This window comes from Perognathus longimembris, chromosome 8, assembly GCF_023159225.1.
Source record: "Perognathus longimembris pacificus isolate PPM17 chromosome 8, ASM2315922v1, whole genome shotgun sequence".
Classification (NCBI taxonomy): Eukaryota; Metazoa; Chordata; class Mammalia; order Rodentia; family Heteromyidae; genus Perognathus; species Perognathus longimembris.
The window spans coordinates 58,952,747-58,973,370 of record NC_063168.1 but is presented as its reverse complement, the minus strand read 5'-3'; the positions used below and the strand labels follow the sequence as shown (position 1 = coordinate 58,973,370).

The 20,624-nt window shown below is 40.5% G+C and overlaps 1 protein-coding gene across 1 annotated transcript in view; it reads right to left on the bottom strand.

The window, feature by feature from the left end:
- Alk (ALK receptor tyrosine kinase) overlaps positions 1-20,624 on the bottom strand; it is a 797,050-nt gene that overhangs the window by 455,442 nt on the left and 320,984 nt on the right. The window contains exon 3 of the mRNA XM_048353195.1: positions 20,223-20,387. Within this exon, the coding sequence (XP_048209152.1) occupies positions 20,223-20,387 (165 nt within the window). The remainder of the gene's footprint in view (positions 1-20,222; positions 20,388-20,624) is intronic.

Below are 20,624 nucleotides of genomic sequence, written 5' to 3'. Positions count from 1 at the left end.
CATAGCCTTCTTTTAGTACCAAATTCTACTTGGGAGTGAACTTGGGTCTTCATCTGTCACTGAGCCTTCTTTTTCCATTCCTTCCTCATATTCAAGATCACTGTCAGCATGATCTTGAAAAAAAGAAGATCAGACCAAGTTATTTCTGTTTATAAGCCCAACAATGTGTTCTTCCTGTTGGCCCAATGAAGTCTAGATTCCTTTATATGACTTAGGATTCTTCTACACAAACTGGCTGTAAAGCTATCTATCTCTCCTCATGTCTCTCCACATCCCTACCTTACCTACATCTTCCTGTGTTTCTACCTCCTGTGTCTCTACCCACCAACACTAGTAACACAGTGGCTTTCCAGCTATTGAGCCTTTACCTACACTCACCATTGTGCTGTGCGCTAGACAACCTTCTCTTAGTCTTTCTCTTATTCTTCTCACACATACAGCTAATAGGATTACTGTTATAGTCTGTATATTTAGTCTGTATATTTATAGAGCTAGTAAAAGAACTCATTCAAGGTTGACCACTAGTCTCCACTCTCTGGCTAGATTTCTCCTTCCATCCTTATAGCCTATACAAAAAAAAAAAAAACACATCTACCCATTCTTTCAAGCTCTTAGTCAAATATCATCTCCTTGTTGAAGCCTCTGAAATTCTTGATTCTCCCAGTTTTCTTTTCCTTATCTCACATGATTCCTTTGCTTTTCCATAGACAATTATTGATTGCAATGATCAATGACACATTCACATGTCTGTTACCTATTCTAAACCATGAACTATCTTTTATGTCTTATATTATGTATCTAAGATGTCTTTTATGTGAATAAACCATGCACCTGATACATAATAGGTAATAGATAGTTGATCAAAGCATTAAATACTGGGGTCTGATGTGTTTATAGGGCTCCTAGGTATTGGGGTTAAGAGAGGAGCTCATTTAGGATAAAGACATGATGACAAGAATAGGGTTTTTGACTACAGCTATTAGCCCTATTTCATCACTCAGAATTAAAGTTGAACTGAATTCTGAACCTATTTGGCCTTGCCTATATCAACAAGGCTTCTTCCACGATCCAGAATGAAGCTACTCCTGGGATTGGAAATTCTGCAGACTTGCTAGCTTTCAAAGGATTCTTTTTTTCATTAAAGCACACAGATAAGATATGCTCTGAATTTCACTCACGTAGCAGCAGCCTCCTTTTCTTCCTGAGAAGTAATGAAATAATTAAATAGAACCAACCCCTGACCTGTAGCTCCCTGTGCCCTCATCTCTTCACTCTGACGCATGGCTTCTCTTCCCTCCTTTCTGCTGGCCTGCCACTAAGCTGAAGTTCATGCAACAGTGCTCATCTCTAGGCCATTTTCAATTAATTTCCTGAGTAAAATTTCATGAGACACTATCAAACCTTTTGCTAAAATCAAGATATATTACATCTACTCTATTCCCTTAGTCTACTAATCAAAAAAGCAATCAACTTTGTCTGGCATGATTTGTTCTTTTAAAACCCATAATGCTTATTGCTCATAATTCCATTATCCTAGATAGTATTTTTTTCCTCTTAATATTTGTTCCACTATATTAGCAGGGATTGAATTACTAGATGGTCGTTTCTAGGATCCTTTTTTTTTTTTTCCTGCTGCTTTGAAAATGTGCTACCTAATTTGAAATTATCAACAAAATGGTATTTCCTTATTCTGCTGAATTGCATAAGACTAAGAAAGGGGCATTCAGGAGTCACGTGTCTGATCAATGTCTCTGTTTTTACTTGTATTTTTGTTTTTGTGCTAGTACCAGGGCTTGAACTCAAGGGCTCATGCTCTCATTCACCTTTTTCATTCATGCCTGGTTGGGATTCTACCACTTGAACCACAGCTCAGTCTAGATGTATTTATTTTTAGTTAATTGGAGATAGACTCTTATATCCAGGCTAGTTTAAACCACAATCCTCAGATCTTAGCCTCCTGACAAACTACGATTACAGAGGTAAGCTACCACTTACTTACTGGTTGCCTCCACTTTTTCTTTAGGCCTTGGCCTAAATCTTTCTAAACCTTTCCCAACCACTTCCTAGTATTTAATGCTTCCAAACAGGAGATTCTGAGACCTCTTTCAATAATTGTGTCAGTGATTAAGACTGTATGACCTAGAGTGACTTCCTGATTTTTCATCCCTGATCTGTGGTAGAAAATAGATGATTTGGTGGAAAAGGCAAAGGTCTGGATTCAAATCCTAGACACATGAGTCATTTACTAGTTTTGTGACCTTAATAGGTTACTTTATCCTATTTTCATGGGGTGTAAATGGAAAATTTTAAATAAAAATCCTTTAAAATATTATATATGTATATATGTACACACACACACACATATACCTTTTTAGTTACTAAGAAATACATGTAAAAAATTATAACAATGTAAGAGTATATTTGCTTTTTGGCACATCAACCAAAATTCTACTCTCCAGAACCTATTGACAAATATTTTGAAATATAAACTCCCAGAATATTTTCTAAACTTAAATCAATGATGAGGCCATAATATGCACATTGTTTTTTGTTTCTGTTTTGGTCTGTCATACAGGGCTTGAACTCAGGGCTTGGGCTCTCAAGGCTGAGATATTTTGCTCAAGACTAGAGCTCTACCACTTTGAGCCACTGCTCCACTTTGGCTCTCTGGTGGTTAATTGGAGATAAGAGTCTCACAGACTTTACTGCACTGGCTGGCTTCAAACTGCAATCCTCATGTTTCAGTCTCCTGAGTGGCTAGAATTGCAGGCATGAGCTAGTGGCACCTGGCTTGCTTATTGTTTTATATTCTACATTTTCACTTGCCTATCTATGCTGATATCTTTTCAGGTCAGCATAAAATTATCTATCTAAATTTTTTGCCAGTATGTGATACTTTTGTAATTATATATGTCATTGTAAATCCTACTTAATTTGTCCTGTCATTTGTTACTAGATATTTCAAACACTTTCCACTTTTCTTTACTTCAAATAACACGGATAACAAATTATGATGGTGTTTAAATAATTAGTAGAAACCAAAGGAGAGTGAGAATTGTGAGATGGAGCAAGTTGCCCAGTAAGGTTGGATGTTTCCCTCTTTTCTTCTTCCCATAGTACTGCCTATCAGCAGAACTACTGAGCCAGGAGCACTAGGGGAATCCCTGGACCTTATCACTTTGAAGGTGGGATGGTCCAGTGAAGAATTCATCATTGATCCAGTGAGTTCCACTTGGGCAATTCTCTCTCTAAATCCTCCTAACAGCCCAGCTAGTGCTTCAGCTTTGGCTGATTTTACCTTCTCTGAAGCTGTTTTTTTATTTACAAAATATTAATGGCACTTCTGAGCATAACTTTCACTGCCATTTATTAAGTACTTACTGTATGAAAAACACTGTGCTAAAGCAAGCTTTAGTATATTATCTTGTTTAATTCTCATTAAATCCTTTTGAGGTAAGTGGTATGAATCTCATTTTTTAATTGAGTTTTTAGCTTTATTATTGAATTATAAGAGTTATTTACATAGCCTGCATACAATTTTTTCATATGATATATGATCTGCTGATACTTTCTTCCATATTGTAGTTTATCTTTTCATTTTCTTAATGATGTCTTTTGAGGCATGAAAATTTTGAATTTTGATGAAGTGTAATTTATTAATTCGTGTAATGATTCTGCTTCTAGTATTATAGCTAATAACTTTGTCCAACTCAAGGTCACAAATATTTTTTTTCCTTAGAAATTTCATAGAATTAATTCTTACATGTAGATCTATGATCTATTTAATGTTTTATGTACAGTGTGAGATAAGAGTCTAATTGTGTGTGTATCCAACTTTCTTTTCCTTTTATTTCTCTCTCTCTCTCTCTCTCTCTCTCTCTCTCTTTCTCTCTCTCTCTCTCTCTCTCTTTGTTTGTTGGTGTTGGTCCTACTGTTTAAATTAAATTCAGGGCCTGGGTGCTGTCCCTGAGCTTTGTTTGCTCAAGGCTTGTCCTCTACTACTTGAACCACTGGGTTTTTGGTGGTTAATTTGAACTTTTTTGAACTACTTCTGGCTCTTCGGTGTTTAATTTGGATTAAGAATATCACACACTTTCCTGTCCAGGCTGGTGTCAAACTGGTCAGAACTCAGCCTCCTCAGTAGCAAGGATTACAGGCCTGAGTCACCAGCACCTGACTTTCAACACTATTTCTTTTCTTAAGTCTATCTTTCTCCCCCACTGAATTGTCTAGGCACTTTCCTCTAAAATCTATTGATATAAATGAAGGATTTTTCTCTCTCTTTTCTTTTCTTTTTGGTTCTGGTCTTATGGCTTTAACTCAGGGCCTCTCAATCTCACTCAGCTTTCTTGCTCGTAGTTGGCATTCTACCACTTGAGCCATGCTACTAGTCTGCCATTTTTTCTGGTTAATTGGAGATGGGATCTCATGGACTTTCCTGCCAAGGCTGGTTTTGAAACATGGTATTTCAGGTCTTAGCCTACTGAATAGTGAGCATTGAGCTATAGACACCCAGCTTTTGCCTTCTTACTGATTATCTTTCATTTCAGTTACTATACTTTCTAACACAATATCTTCGATTTTATTCTCTTTAAAAAGATATTTATCTGGGCTGGGTAGGCTGGTGGGTATGACCCCAGTCCCACCTACTTAAAGGGTATAGTAGTCCAAGGGCAGCCCTGAACAAATAGCATAAGACCCTATTCAAATCTAACTACATAAAAAATGCCTAATTAGCTTAAACTCTACTTAGTTTAAACTCTACTATCACCATAAAAGTATTTATCTATTCAGTTAAGTTCTCGTTGTTTTGGTTATGAATCACTGTTTTTGTAATTCCCTCTACATTTTTCATTGTTGTGCCTTAAATAGATTTATAACGTCTGCTTTTAAACTTTTGTTTTCTACATTCACTATCTAAGAACATTCTGAGTCAAATTCTGATGTATTTTCATCAAGAACCTTTGTGTGTATCCTAATTGTAAGGTCCACCCCTGGGAGGGCTCCATGTAGATGCCCCACACCTGTTTAAGTCTGCATCCAGTACCTGTGTTACCTAGGTAACTGGCATACCTGGAGGCAGTTACCTCCTCCTTCTCTGAGGTCACATCCAATCCACCTGGCCATATCTCCCACCTTTTCCTATATAATCCAGCTCAACACAGTCTCTGCTCTCTTTCCTTTTCTCTCTTACTCTCTCTTGCTCTTTTCTCTCTCTTTCCCTTCTTCCTTCCCCTCTGTATTCCCATGACTGCATCTTGTGTGGGCTGGCAGTTTGCTTTTCCCTCAATAAACTCCTTTCTGCCTGAACCATGTGGTGGGTTTCCTTTCTGGCAAAACTTACACTAATTGAGATAAAAACTGAATGTTCTAAATAACATACTTTAGTAACTCTAGATTCTGATTTTTTCACATGAAGATATTTGTTTTAGGTTTGTCTTGTCAGTGCTATATTATTTTGTTATCCTGCTGTAAATTTAGGATTTTTGCTTAATACCTTGGCTGAGCTATATCCTATGAGAGCTGTCTTTTCTGCAATGTAGGGCTGCTGTTGTATCTTTGTTGATTGTTTTTTGATGTGCTTGGTTTTTTTTTCTTTCCTTTTTTAAACTTGTAAGTCTGGCTTCTTTTGGCTTCCCTCTGTGAGGCTCAGTGGTCTACAAATACAAGGCTAGAGGATATGCTTATACCCCTTGACTCAGTAAGACTTCTGTAATATAGAAATATATCTGTATGTGGGCAAGGAGATGCATTTGCTGCTTAGCCTGCTGAGTCTTTCCCCTCTTCTCCGAATATGCACAGAGCCTTAGAATTGAATCAAAGGTTGAGGTCAGCTTGAGCTATGTCTCATCTCCCTTGGGAATATATACAACGTTCACCATGCCTGTCCCACCCATGACCAGAACCTGAGACAAATACAGCATTTCCTACTCTATTTTCCCTCTCATACCCACTTTTGGGACTATTGCTTCCCCCTGCCCCCTGTGACACTGTTGAACATGTACTTTTTATGCCCATCCCTTTGGCCATTCCAAAAAAATTTTTTTTGACTGTGGGTTTGGTTATAGCTGGCAGTCCTACCTTACTTTATTTCTTGGAATCTTGTCGCGATGTCTCAAATATGGATATCATGGTCCTGAAACTCCTCCCTAGGATTGGGTGAGACTATAAGAAGACAATGTGTGGTGAGTATGTGACATGAAGTAGTCCTCGAGAAATATAAATGGTGTTGGGTGGTTTGTATCCTACACAAATGTGCTGAGTGAAGACAGAGTGGGCCTGAAATTCAGCTCATGGTCTGCTCATCAAGACATGGGGTTTAGCACTGAGCCCCATCTTTCCTAATTCATCCACCTAGGGATGGCAAGCTTGTTTTCTGTTCTTTTCTACTTGGCAGAAAGATGCCTTATATGTTCACTGTATCCCTGAGCATTTGTTCATGTTGCCTTCTTTCTCTTCGCACCTCCTTCCTCTTTCTCCATTCTGGCTTAGTTCTTTACTTAGAACTGGCCCAATACAGTCACACAAATGCTCACGATTAACTTTATGTCCTTTAGTCACTTCTCCTCTTATTTTTGTTTTAGCGTTTTCTTTTACCTTTCCATGATAAATTATCTCAGTGAATTTATTCATACTTTTTTTGGAGCATGAATTAAAAACCAAGGTGCTGCTTGTTGGAAGCATTATGAAGAACATTGCTAATTAGGTTTCCTGTAGAAACCCAGGTCCTAAATCCCTCTGAGAACATAGAACTCCTTTAGGAGTTTTGTTTCATTCCATCTGGACACCTGCTTCTCTACTGAAAGGCATTGAGACTCCAATCTTGTGTTTTACCCCAGCAACACAGAACTCAGTTGATTCAGCTTATCTTTCAAAATATATTTTTCTAATGCATGAGATTTTTATTTTAATTATTTCTTTATTCTCATAAGAATTAAGCCTCTGAGATCGGCTTGACTCTCTTATTAATTTAGGCAAGTAGTGTAGAGATATAGCAAGCAATGTCTCTTCAATTTATTCTTATATCTATATCACACAAAAGGCCAATCGGTGTCTGAATTTGTCATTACTGGTTGGGTAAACCCCACTTGGACTGTATGCTGGTCAATTCTGATTATCTTGCCTGTTTTGCCTCCAAAGCTGGAAATGGGAGAATACTTTAGATGTTTGAAAAGAAAGGAAGGAGAACAAAGGACATATATTAAGATATGAGTTCTAACACTAAGCAACACCCATCCTTACAAAATTTCTTCAGCTAGAGAAGGACGCCTTTTCTAATTCACACAGAAGTACTTGTAGCCTAGACTCTTGGAATTGGTTCTCATTGCCTTCCCTCTCTTCAAATCTTCCACTACTTTCCTGGGATAATCTAAGTCCTTTATGTGATACATCAGCCACACGTTATCAGTCTCATGCTCAGGCAGCGATTGAAAAGGCAGGATAAAGCAAGAGAAAACAAAAAAGCAGAGAGGCATGAAATGTTTATGTGAGGACTATGGCACAATGAGTGATGTCTAGACCCATCCTCTCGCCACATTCCCATGAGAATCGCACCTTCTCTAAGATCCTCATTCTAAAAGTATTACTAGGATGGCTGTTCTCCTTTTAGCTGTCAGTATTCTTTACCTAATTTCTACTTAAAGGTTACAAATAGGGCATAATTTGCACTAAGTACCAAAGTATTGAGGGATATCAATGACCACACTGAGCTTTCTCAACTTGGACTCTTTGTGTGCTCTGTTATAAAATATAAATTTTTAGGCTATAAGTATACCATGTTAACAAATGAAGAAAATATTCCTAGGGAAGAAGTACTTTATCATAAGTAAGAATATTTCATAATACTTTGTGTAACCCAAGTAATACTGGGTTGTGTTACGTTATGCATATTATGTTACATTATGTGTTGTATTGTGTTGATGTGATGTTGTTATAGAGGTGAATTTACTGTCTGTCTACTGCAGCGTAATGGTGCTACACAACCATAAGATCCTTCTCAACTTAGATGCCTTGGAACAACTCCTTATTCCCAGAAGAATGTTTCAAATACCTCTTGTATCATCTCCAGATTTGGAGAATGCTGACCACACAGAGAGAAGGAAGTTGTTAAAAAGAACACAAGGGCAGGTAGGTGTAAAAAAAAAAAAGAGCAGAGACATGGAAAGCTTCCATATCACATATAAACTTATTCCATTAATAAGTGATACTAGCATCTAGCATATTTCTAAATAATAACAGCTCCCATGAAATCAATTAGGAAGGAATTGATATCCAACAAATGTATTCTGATTAAGCATGACTACCAGCCAGTGCTAAGAATCCTAAAGCAAGAAGCAGAAAGAATCAATATAGATTATAATGCTATAGATAAGAAGAACTCAAAAGATTACCTTAGCCATCCCTGTTAAAGATTCTCAGCAATCTCCTAGTGGGAAGATGTGGTCACAGAGATGAGAACCTCTGTGTATAATTTGAAGCACAGTGCAATTCCATTTGTGAATGTGCAACCCTGTTAAGTAGGCTCATTCCTAGAAAATTCTTTGTCATGTCTATTGCATCCTGAATTTTTTAAACACTCTTGATTACATGATACCTGGATACCTAGACCAAATAAGCCTTCTTTGTTGTAGGATCAAGATTCTGGTGCCAGCACAGAGAAAGAGCCCTTGCTTTAGACCGCAAAGGCTGGAATGACTTACCAGGTCAGCCATCTTATCCTCCCTTTCTATTACTGTGCTTATAGTTTGATGTCTTGTGCATTATTTTGACTGATTGTGTAATAACTCAGGAAAGAGTGCCAAAATGACCCTCAGATCTCTCTCTAACTTATATCTAACCAACTTCCTCCATCTTGAATGAGTAAAGGTTATCGCTCTACTCTAGTTATTCCCATCTAGGAGAGTTTTACTTTATTCTTTCCTGCAAGGTCCTGGCTTTCCTTCACATCTCGTCAGGCATAAATTCCGACTGGTTCATGGGTTTTCTTAAACAGAGCCCATATTTCTTTAGGATGTGTCTTATCTGAACTGTTTGATATCTAGAAATCAGTGAGGCTAAAAAACTCCAGATAACACTGCTAAAGGCTTTGTAATAAGTGGAAGTAGAGAAATAAAGAAGACAGCTCTATATGCTTTTATAGATTATCTGCTCCCACCCACAAAATTCACCAGTTATGGAACAGAGGCTGGTCCTCCTGCCTCACAGAACTTCCATTTCTAAAAAGACAATGAGAGACAGTGCCTATCCTTGCTGGTTGCTCTGACTTGATTCCACTTTCCCACCTGACAGTATCCCTTGGGAACTGGATGGTCACCTTTGTGCTGTGGCTGCTTAAGGTGGCCCTCTCACGAGAGCCACAGGTGACAAGGGATTTCCCCAAACTCCTTTGTGGACCTGGCTGTTTGTGAACCCTAATTTGGTTGTGTCAGAACAGAGAGAGGCATTCTAGCATGGCTTACATGAAGGCATTGCCCTGAATATACTGTCAGAAAATCAATTAGGAAAAAAGAGGATACTCAACAAATGCACTTAATGTGTGGGCAAGTCTTCTGTAGGAATGGACCAGAAGCTGACTGTGTTTTAGGCAGAACTGAATAGGAAGAAGGTGATATTTGGCAGCCCCAAGCTGCAGCTCAAGGAATGAGGCTGGAGCTCAGCAGTAGAAAACTTCCTTGGTATGCATAAGTCCTTGGATTCGATCCCAGAACTTCTAAAAAAAAATATATATATATATATATACATATATACATATATACATATACATATACATATGTATATATATATATATATATAACCACCACTACCTAAACAAATAACAACAACAACAAAAAAAACCCTTGCAGAAAAGTCCCACCTCCCAGGTGATGGACATGCCTGAATTCCTAGAGGCAGGGGCAGGGACTTGGACAATAGGCTACTGGACCTGCCAGTCTTAGGTCATGTACTCTCAAACCCCCTGTGACCCTGCCCCTGACCTGACTCTATTCAGGCTAGGACCAGCTCAGGCACAGGTACAGATACACCATGACTCCTGCCTCTGTGTTGCCATGTCTCCTGGTACTCCTCCTAGTCAACATGGCGACCCACTTCAGCTCCCAATTGGAGCTCATCTGATTTGTCAGCATTGCATTTCTGTTCTTTCTTTCCCCTCTGGTTCTCATGGCTCTGTTTTCTAACAGTGTTAAGTGTATTCGTTGGGCTGCAGGTCTTTGTGACAGAAGTTCATCTGCAGACCACTGGCATTCCAATAAAGGCTGCAAGTTTGACCTCTCAAAAACAACCTTTTCTGTATACCACTTCTGAAGATTTGAGCCACTGGCTTCATCTCGGTTTCCACTTTTAAGCCAAGAATTATTTAATTTTTCCAGGCTCTGGTGGTTCATGCCTGTAATCCTAGCTACTTAAAAGGCTGAGATCTGAGGATCCCAGGCAGAAAAAAACAAACCAAAAACTTATCTACAATTAACCACTAAAAAGCCATAAGTGGAGATGTGATTCAAGTGGTAGAATGTCAGCCTTGAACAAAACAGCTAAGGGACAGCACTCAGGGCCTGAGTGGAAGCCAAAGTACTGATGCAGTAAAAAGAGAGACAGAGGAATATTTAGTTATTGCTTGTTTTATACTGAACCTGAACTAGGATCTCTGAATGTTGCAGTGGATGTGAGACCCAGTTTCTTCCTTTGAAGCTTTTTATTTGTTCTCAGTTTATCAGTCTATTAGGTTAGGGATATCAATAGATCTTGCTGTGCTATAAGACTTTAACATGACTGTGGATAGAAAGGCATTTGGTAGTTTGTAGCTGGTCTGAGCCAGTCAGCAGCTCTCCTCAAATCCTGAGGGACTGGTTTCACTGTCTCCTTCAACCCTAGCCCGTGGCAACTGTCATCACTTTCTTCATCCTGTTTGCATGGTTAAATGGAATCCTTTCCCCTGCCACACCATATTGAGCATATGCCTTCTTCAAGCCCCTTCCTTCAGATGCTTCGGGTCTTTCTTATTTTGATTCATCTACTTATTCCTGGCCTCCCTATCTGCTACTGAGAGATAATTCTGCTCTGCTTCTAGTCCTTAGAGAGGTTTATTCTGTTCACAGTGGAAAGGGCAGGGAGACTGGTTAAGCAGTATCTTCATGGACACCTTCTAAGGTAACTAAGTCAGCTCTTTTCAAGGCTCAGTCAGTTTCCCAAGTGTAGCTTCTAACATAGCACCCTATAAGCTCTACTCCTAGTCACAAATCACTTTTCCTCCCAACAGGAACTTCACCTTCACGTATCTTGGGTCCTTCATTGGAATGTAAAGGTCAAGAAGGCATTTCCTGCCCTTATAGAAGATGGGAGTTAGGCTTGCCCAAGACAAATCATGGTCAGGTAATAAAAATCTCTGAGGACCAGAAATCTAACCAGCTAGGGAGAGATATCTTACCACCCCCAGGCTTGTTTCCTCCACAGCTCCTATCCTTCTTTCCTTACGCCATATGTCTGTCTCCCCATTGACCTCTAGGCAGGGCTGTATAGGTCACTTAAGAATGGATACAGTGTTCACTAGACATCTTTAATTCTTCCTCTTCCACAAAGATGCTCCCTTTAGAAGGCAAAGAGACAACAGCATGAGAGGGACTAGTCCTGTAAAGGGGCAAGTGAATGTTCACCAGAACTCTTCACTCCTAAGGCAAGAATGCCAGCTTTTGAAGACATTCCCCTTTGGAGCCCCAGCTCCAGCTGTGAGATTGGTGCCAGGATCCCATTAGGATGACTCACAAATCAGCTTGTTGATGATTACTCAAGCATCACGATCTAAGCCCCCAGGACCTCATTGCTCAGGAAATAAGGGACACATTTCTACCAATAGAACCAGGAAAATGCATGACCTTTCGTGGTGCATTTCAGGAGAGGGGCAGGGAAAAGCCTGTGCATACACCCAGTGACCTCAGTTTGATGAGGAGTCATGCTCAAATGAAAATGATGGCTGCCTGGAGCCCTTCTGGTACCTGTGCAGGGGAAGGATTGGAATGGTGTAGCATATATCATGACACAGCTGCTTAAAGCAGCACTTAGTTTCTAGGTAGATTCCTGAACCTATACTTTCCTTGTTTCTTCAAAGACAAGCCAAGTAGAGGGTAGGGAAGCTGAATTTATTAGCCGATTCTACCTGCCAGTGCTTCGTATGCTACAGAGGCAAGGAAAGAAAACAACCAGCCTGTTGATATATCTGTATATCTATACTTTTATCTATATCATCTGACTATTCCAGCCAGTATCACTAGTATTTGGGATTGTTCGGGCATGAAATACTTATCATTTTCACCCCAAAGTCTTATTCAGTATTGACCCCTTGCATTAAAAAGTGTTTTATCTTATTATAAAAGTAATGCATATATGATCAAGATGCATTGTATTCAGAAAGTGCTTTGTTAAATGGCAACTCCTTTGTACAAGGACCTAAAGATAATACAATAAATAAATAATAAAATAAGTAATAATTCATGTGTTCATAGGTTCAAATTTGGAACAGACCAACAGCATACAGAAGAAATGAAAATCACCAGTAACTTAGTCATTATTAGAATTGTTATGATATTACTGTATTCTTTATAGGCTTTTTGCCTTATGTGTATATATATATATATATATAATTTTGTGAGAGAGCTTCCTTTATATGCTCTGTTTAACTTGGTTTTTAAGCCTAAAATAGGCCTTGTACATGTTTATATATTATTAAATACTGTTATATAGTATAAATGTGATAACAACATATTTTAGTTATACCATAATTGCTTTAACCAATTCCTGAGGGTTGGAAATGTAAATCATCTCTAGTTTTTCATCACCATAAATAATAATATCCACACAGATTTTAGATTTCCAGTAGGAAATACTTACTTGCTACCCTGTGCCTTAGTTACGTTGGTTGAAATGAAAGCAAGAATTTCCTTAGAGAAAGATATCTTTTTACTTTAGACAGTTATTATGGTGAGTGCATTCAGCCCACAGGCTATTTCTTTCCTCCCTAAACCATGTGGATGCTGAAAAAAAGACAGAGTAAAAGACAGAGACTAAAGGTCCATGAAACTTGAGAGACTTGTCTGTGAGGTGTTCTTGGGGAAGAGCCCCTGACCAGCACAGCCTAGATTATGGGAAGTGAGTGGGCACAGAGAAACATGCTTTAGAATATTAGAGAAGGGACAGAGATATCCGTTACCCTTGGGCCAAAGTGGGATGCTTTAGTGAGCCAGGAAATTTGATTCCATCTATAGAGGACAAAAGTCCTGCAGTAGTCTCCAAAGTGTCACCATAATTATATTTCTTTTCATCTTAAACAGCAAGAAAGATAGCCATGTGGGAGGCACAGAGAGGGGATTTCAGTCCAAGGCCAGATAAGGCAGAAGCACAAGGCCTTATCTGAAAAATAACTAAAGCACAAAAGGGCTGGGGACATGGCTCAATGAGAGAGCACTTGCCTAGGAAGGCCCTGAGTTCAAAACCTCAGTGCTGCTACAAAAAATTAGGAAATAAAGTTTTGTTAATACAGTTACATATACCTATCATTGATGCATATACACAGTACCTATTCAAAAACATTTTACTGGAGGGAAGTAAAACTTGAAGACCACTGATTTAAGGTAGGAAGAACTTGATCATAAGCAAAGAGAGAAACAAGGAAGGGAGCTAGCTGGAAGGAGCCAGTCTGTGCTTTCTTGGTAAGTTTGGTTCCATGTTTGAAGCAAGTGATAAGAAAGAAACTTTCTTCAGTCCTGGCCTGTGGGGTACACAGTGTGTGTGTGTGTGTGTGTGTGTGTGTGTGTGTGTGTGTGTGTGTGTGTGTGTGTGTGAGAGAGAGAGAGAGAGAGAGAGAGAGAGAGTCACTGTATATCCTATATTTTCTTCTATTCTAGTTGGCTCATCTCTTCTAACTGCTCTCCTAATTTCAATATCCTTCTAAAACCTGAGGTCTTTCATAAAGGTTGTTTATATAGGCAAAGTAAAGTGTGCAATTATTGACTCTTGTCAACCAGGTGGCCTCAAGGATGACCACTAGCCCTGGGGGTTGTAAATGGTGCACTTGGAGCCTGTATTGGCACATTTCACAAAGTGAGGAAAGGACAAGGCTAGTGCATGAAGCTCACTGCTCCACTGTCTATCCCCATCTCCAACCTCCTGACAGCCTGCCCTCCACCCTGCAGACATCTCCTCCTCTTCCCCATCTATAGAACTGGATCTCCATAGAGAGTTGCAAATCCATTCCTACTTAGGAACCATTGACTAGAAAGGCTAATTGATGAGTTCTCAGTCAGTCAGCAAATGAAGCCTGAAGGGAGAAATGGGTGGCTAATCTTGACCTTCATTGGATGGAGGAGGAGGAAGTGCGAGGCAATCGTTCATCCATCACTCTAGTTGTCTATCAGTATCCTAATGAGTGAAAACGTAGAGAACAAGATTCAGAGCCAGCACAACTACCCAGAGCAGCTTCAGTAGCTAATTAAACAGAGCTATATCCTCATAGAACTTCTCCATCAAAGGAACACTTAGATCTGAAAAGGCAGCCCAAACTCCTGCTACTCCTGGGATGAAGCCTACTGAAGAAGTGTTCAGTACTCTAGAGAATATGCTTCAATTCCTTGAGGTTGTGAAATGGAATGACAGAACGATAAGAAATATTGATATTAACCTGGGCTCCTCTGAGCCTGCCTCACTGAGCTTGTTGAGTGTCAGAGAACTCAGGCCACAGGTAAAAGGAGAAACCCATAGGATCCTCATGCCAACACCATACAAAGGAAAGAAAATCAAAGGGCTATAAGTTGAGGAGTGGCCCCCAAGGTTATATTTAAATCCTAACTTGTATTACCTGTAAAGGTAATGAGATGAATTAAGGATCCTGGGATGAAATCATGCTGGGTTTGTAGAGGACCCTAACTCCAGTGACACATAACCCATTATGAGACAGTTTTGAGACAAACATAGGAGAAGGTCATGAAATGGTGGTGGTAGAGACTGGAATAGTGCATGGACCATTCAAGGAACACCAAGGACTTCTGGCAACCAGGAGAAGCTAAAAGGTATACAGAATGAAGGCTTCCTCACAGCTTCTACAAGTACCTTCTGAAGCCTAACAACACCTTGATTTCAGATTATTGACTTCTAGAATTTGAAGAGAAGCTATTTCTGGTTTGTTTGGTTTTAATGTCACCCAGTTCTTATAAATTGCTTGCAGCAGTTATAAGAGACTAAAACACAAGCATATACCAGGAGTGAATGAAAAGGCTTTGTAACCCTATTTTAGTATTGTCCCACTCCAGTTTAGAGTTGGGCTTCTAGATTTATAGAAGCATCTGTGGGCTTTTGAAAATTTAACTTCTTTTTGTCTTGATGACAAGAAGAATCCTAATAACTGTGCACCATCTAAGCCCTCTACCTAAAACAAAACGAGACACAAAAACTTGAGAATCAGAGCCCTGAAAGGGAGTTGAGTTGAGATGGAGTGACTGTAATGTTTCTCTCCACTGAGTCTAAACCCACTCTTCTTATTAGAGGATGGAAGCTTTGGGGAGGGCGCTTTCAGGAGGAAGAGGCAATGCATTTTCCATGTTTAAGTGAGAGTTTGTGCTAGATGTCAAAATCTTACCTACTGGAAGAGGAAAAAGAAATGTGCTCCCCTGACTAAATTCAAAAACACAGGAAGTAGTAGACCTCAAATATGCCCCTGGCACTTCTTTAAAAGTCACAAGAGTGCCTCAACCTGATGATTCCTCAAGATTTTATTAATTTATCATATTGTGTTCCATCAAAATGATCACTTTTTATTATCTTGCTGCTCTGAATTGTATGTCCCTTATTATTCCCAGTCACAGGGGCCATAAATTAAAATCATTCAAAATTTATACTCTTACAGTTCATTATCTATGATTGGTATTATCTTTCTGCCTTGTTCCTGGCCCTTCTTTATTGCCTGACAAGAAATATTGCAATACAGTCTAAATATCATCCATACCAATAAATATCCAGTTAAAAAAAGACAAACCAGTGACTGGACTACCCTGAAGGATATCCTAGCCTTCCTCTGTCTCCACTGCAAGTGCACTTCCTGGCTATGACAGAGAGATAGAGGCCATAAAGATGAGAGAGTTAGAGGTGGAACATCGGGCCTTCGGTTGTCCCTGTGCCGATTTGGCATTCTGTTTTCTCTCCTTGAAGAGAGCAGAGCAGGCTGACAGGCCTGGTTCACGAAGAACAACCCTGACTAAGTACTGACGAACTGGACTGATGAGAAACCCAGGGCTGGATGTCCTGAGCATGTTACTGTCATGGTGGGGGATCCTGGGGATGGCTTGGTCATTGATTCTGTGACTGGTTAGTGCTATTTGAACAGAGATGCCTTCTGGGGTCTCATAAAAAATAAACAGAAGGGGCTGGGAATGTGGCTGAGTGGTAGAGTGCTTGCCTAGCATGCATGAAGTCCTGGGTTCCATTCTTCAGTACCACATAAGCAGAAAAAGCCGGAAGTGGCGCTGTGGCTCAAGAGGTAGAGTGCTGGCCTTGCACAAAAAGAAGCCAGGGACAGTGCTCAGGCCCTGAGTTCAAGCCTCAGGACTGGCAAAAAAGAAAAATAAATAAACATAAGTTTCTGGAACAACTCTCCTGTGTTATGTCGGGGTGTGATTGCTCACTAAAGCATATGGGCATGCTAAGCAGCGTGCCCTTAGTGGCTTTTGCCGTGGCTTTTCTCATCACTGCAGCATCCTTGGGGACACTGACACTATCACACAGGATGAGCAGTAGCTTTTCAGGGAGATGGATGTGGGCACCGTGGACTTAAACATTGGGTATTCCACTCTTGACTGCCTCATCTAATGGGAGAATTTTTGCATTCAGTGCCTGGCCTGAGTCTTAAGAACAAGCTTCATAAAAACACAAAGACATGGATGCTTCCACACTAGGGAACACAGAGAGATGAGCATTTCTTTTCCCTTCCCTTCCCTCTTCTGCTCTTGCTCCGCTTTCCCGCAGCACTCGGTGTAATACGCAGGCGCCAGAGGTCACAAGGGGGAAGGAGGAGAGAGCGGCAGTGCACAATTTATCAGCACTGTTTAAAAAATTTAAGAAGTGCCAACTTTCAAACATAAATTTCTCTACTTGACAAAGGCTATGGAACTCATGTGTCATTCATCACTCTTTCATTGGCAGTATTGGGATTTGAACTCAGGACCTTGGGGCTTTTCTGCTAGGCAAGTGTTACTCCTTGAGCCACACTACCAAACCCATTATTTCTTTCATTAAGGTCTTATACTTTTGACTCACCCAGCCTTGGATGGTAGTCCTCTCACTTCACTTCCCAAGTAGCTAGGATGATAAGGGTACACCACTCTACTGAGCTTGCTTTGTGAAACAGGGTATAGCTTTTTCCCAGTCTGGCCTTGAACCACAACCCTTCTACTTTTACCTCCTGGATAGCTGTGATTAAAGACCTGAAACACCATACCTGGTGCCGGCCCTCTTGATCTCATTCAACTAAAATTAAGACCACATTCTAGATTATAGTATTTTTTTATTTTGCAATGAGCCCAAGTACATGTTTCCAGATGTCAAGTGCTGCAATCTAGATATTGCTAAGGGTGGATGAATAAGGGGAAATCTGGAAGGTAGCCGTTGTCTACAGTTTTAGCAGCCTCAGAATCACCTGAGAAACTTAACATTAAAAAAAAAAAACACACAAATAACCCCACAGGAAAAGAAGTGGTAATGTACTGCTGTATTTCATCCACCAGATGGACAAAAATGACAGCCTGACAACACTAAATGTTGGAGAGGACCTGAGGTCATTATGTGAGAAGTGCTGATATTGTCACAAATGGGAGAATACAGGTAGGTGCAAGTACTTTGGAAATAAGTTGGCATTACCTGGGCACGGGCTGTACCACACGTCTCAAATGGTTATTTCATTCTTAGTTAAATGTCCTACAGGAATTCTGGCAGAGGTGTGCCAGCAGACTTCCAAAAGCGTATTCATAATCACAACAGACAGTGCTTTTGGTGATTAACAACAACAACAACAACAACAAATCTTGAGCATCCCAAATGTCCAACGCCAGTGGAAGAGAGAATTTTTGATATTTTCAGAGACTAGATTCAATATGGTGCCAAAATAGGGTAGCACACCTATGTGCATCAAAATAAGCAGGAAGTGGCACTGTGGCTCAAGTGGTATAGCACTAGCCTCAAGCTGAAGAGCTCAGGGACAGAGCCCAGGCTGAGTTCAAGCCCCTCAACCGACCAAAAAAAAAAAAAAAAGAACACATTTCAAAATGACCATGGGTACCTCTGAGGGCCTGGGTGACAGCAGGTGGCTGCCAAGGGATTGGCAGCATTTGCATTTTAACCCTTGGTGTTAAGAAGATAGGTATTAGATCAATTGCATATTTAATTCATGTGTACATGAGAGATCAACATGTAAAATATACCTATTCCTAGGCTCCAGCTGGAAGCCAGGCAGAACTTCTGGTGACTTCATTGGAAGAGTCTGATGTGTTCTTGGGTTAAGAGTCTTTCTCTCTCTCTCTTTCTCTCTCTCTCTCTCTCTCTCTCTCTCTCTCTCTCTCTCACACACACACACACACACACACACACACACACTACACTGGTATCTAAGAAAACAGCTTAAACTCTAAATCGGCATTAGGCAATCTCAAGAGAGTCCTAAAAGCAGAAGACGTCTGCTAGAGGAAGGCTCAGCAGAGAGAGTGCCTTATACTTCAGGGCTGATGGGTCCTCAGTCTGAGAGCGTTCGTTATTCCTGTGCCACCTCTATTAGCTCCTCTGGGAAACTCTCCAATTGTGTGCGCCCAAGACACCCTCCAGAAGATGGCCGCTGAGCAGCTCTGGCCATTGGCGTGACTCCAGAGAAAGAACCGTGCCATGGTGGAATGTGCCCACCCCTCCAGCATGTCCTGGCAGGCAGCTATGGCTGGATCCATAGCCACAGGCACTGGGATCTCAGGTCAGTCACTCTTTTTGTCTTAGTCCTAGCTCCCTTATCGCTCTTTCTTCCCAGACAAATCTCAAATTCAACAAGATAGCTTGGGGGGAGGGGACGGAGCGCCTTGAAAATTAAAAGTCCTGCTCAGAATGAATGTCCAGTAAGCCCATTACCATTTCAGTTATAACTTCTTTATAAAGACTAGAAACTCCTGCTGTCAGTTTGGGGTCAGTCGGGTTTTCTGAGTTCAAGGAGTTGAGCTCCCTGAGGTTTGGCTTAGAGAGACCTGAAGGCTGGATTGAGGCTTAATGCTTCCATATCTTTCTCTAAAAGTTATAAATATGTAACAAGTATCACTACTTATACAGAGTCTAGCCTGTTCTGGTGCTGAAAACTCAGAAGGGGATGTTCACAAACAGCTCAGAACCACTGGAAACACCATGCAAAATAAGCATGTAGCTTGAATATTCATGAATGGCTTTGAAACAAATATTTAACCCAGTTCTACAGTACCTTCTGAATTAAGATTGCCAATAAAAATGCAGGCCACCCAATCATATTTGAAATTTTCAGTACAATTAGAATAGTTTCTAATATAAGTGTGCCCTAACTGTTGCATGTGACATGCTCACACTAAAAAATAGAAATCATTTGCTGTTCATCTAAAATTCAAATTCAATTGAGTGCCATTTATGTTTCCTGGCAAGCCCATTCCAATTGGATAAATCAATCAGCAACTACCTTACCTTGGAAAATCTGCATGGAAGTGAGATAGAAAAACCTTATTTCTGTTATTTGGCAAAATAGTAAAAGATTGGGCTGATATTGAAATTGGATTGAAACTCTCCCCTTCATTGCATGGCCCCAAGAAGTGATAGAGAAACACATATTGAAAGTAAGTTTTGCTGGATGCCAGTAGCTCACTCCTAGCTACTCAGAAGGCTGAGATGAGAGGATCACAGTTCAAAGCCAGCCTGGGCAGGAAAGTCCATGAGACTTATCTCCAATCAACCACCAGAAAACCAGAAGTGGTGCTGTGGCTCAAAGTGCTGGAGTACTAGCATTGAGCAAAAGAGCTCAGGGACAGCACCCAGAGCCTGAATTCAAGTCTTAGGACTGATAAAAGAAAAACAGAAGTAGATTTCAAGGAGAGACCTGACAGAGCAGGGTAGGGAAAGCATCATTTTGAATAAAATAGTCATTCCAACCTGGTCCTGACCCATCCAGGGCACTTTCCAGTAGCCTAAAGCCTTACCTCTGGGCATCTCCTTGGAGCGTTCTGCCTCAGGCCCATCAAGCAAGTCCATGCTGGAGGCCTCCTCAGAGGGCACACGGCGCCACGACCAGCTCTGGTTGCCAGGACTGTGCAGTGGAGGAGAGTATTCCAGCTCACAGGGGAAGTCAAAGCTGCACTCCAGACCTGGAAGGATAGCCAACAGTCAGTGGAACAAACTGCTTCCCAAATGCAACCCGGTCCGTCCAGAAGAATGGCCATCAGCCATCTCATTAACAATTTGCATTCTGCCCCAGAGGAGGACAACTGTTCATCCCACAGGTAGCCAGGCTCCATACTAAGTAATGAAAACATGGACTTCCTGGATTAAAAAAAAATAGTTAAGCAGGAGGACATTGAGTAGCAGAAGAGGGTCTCAGGGCT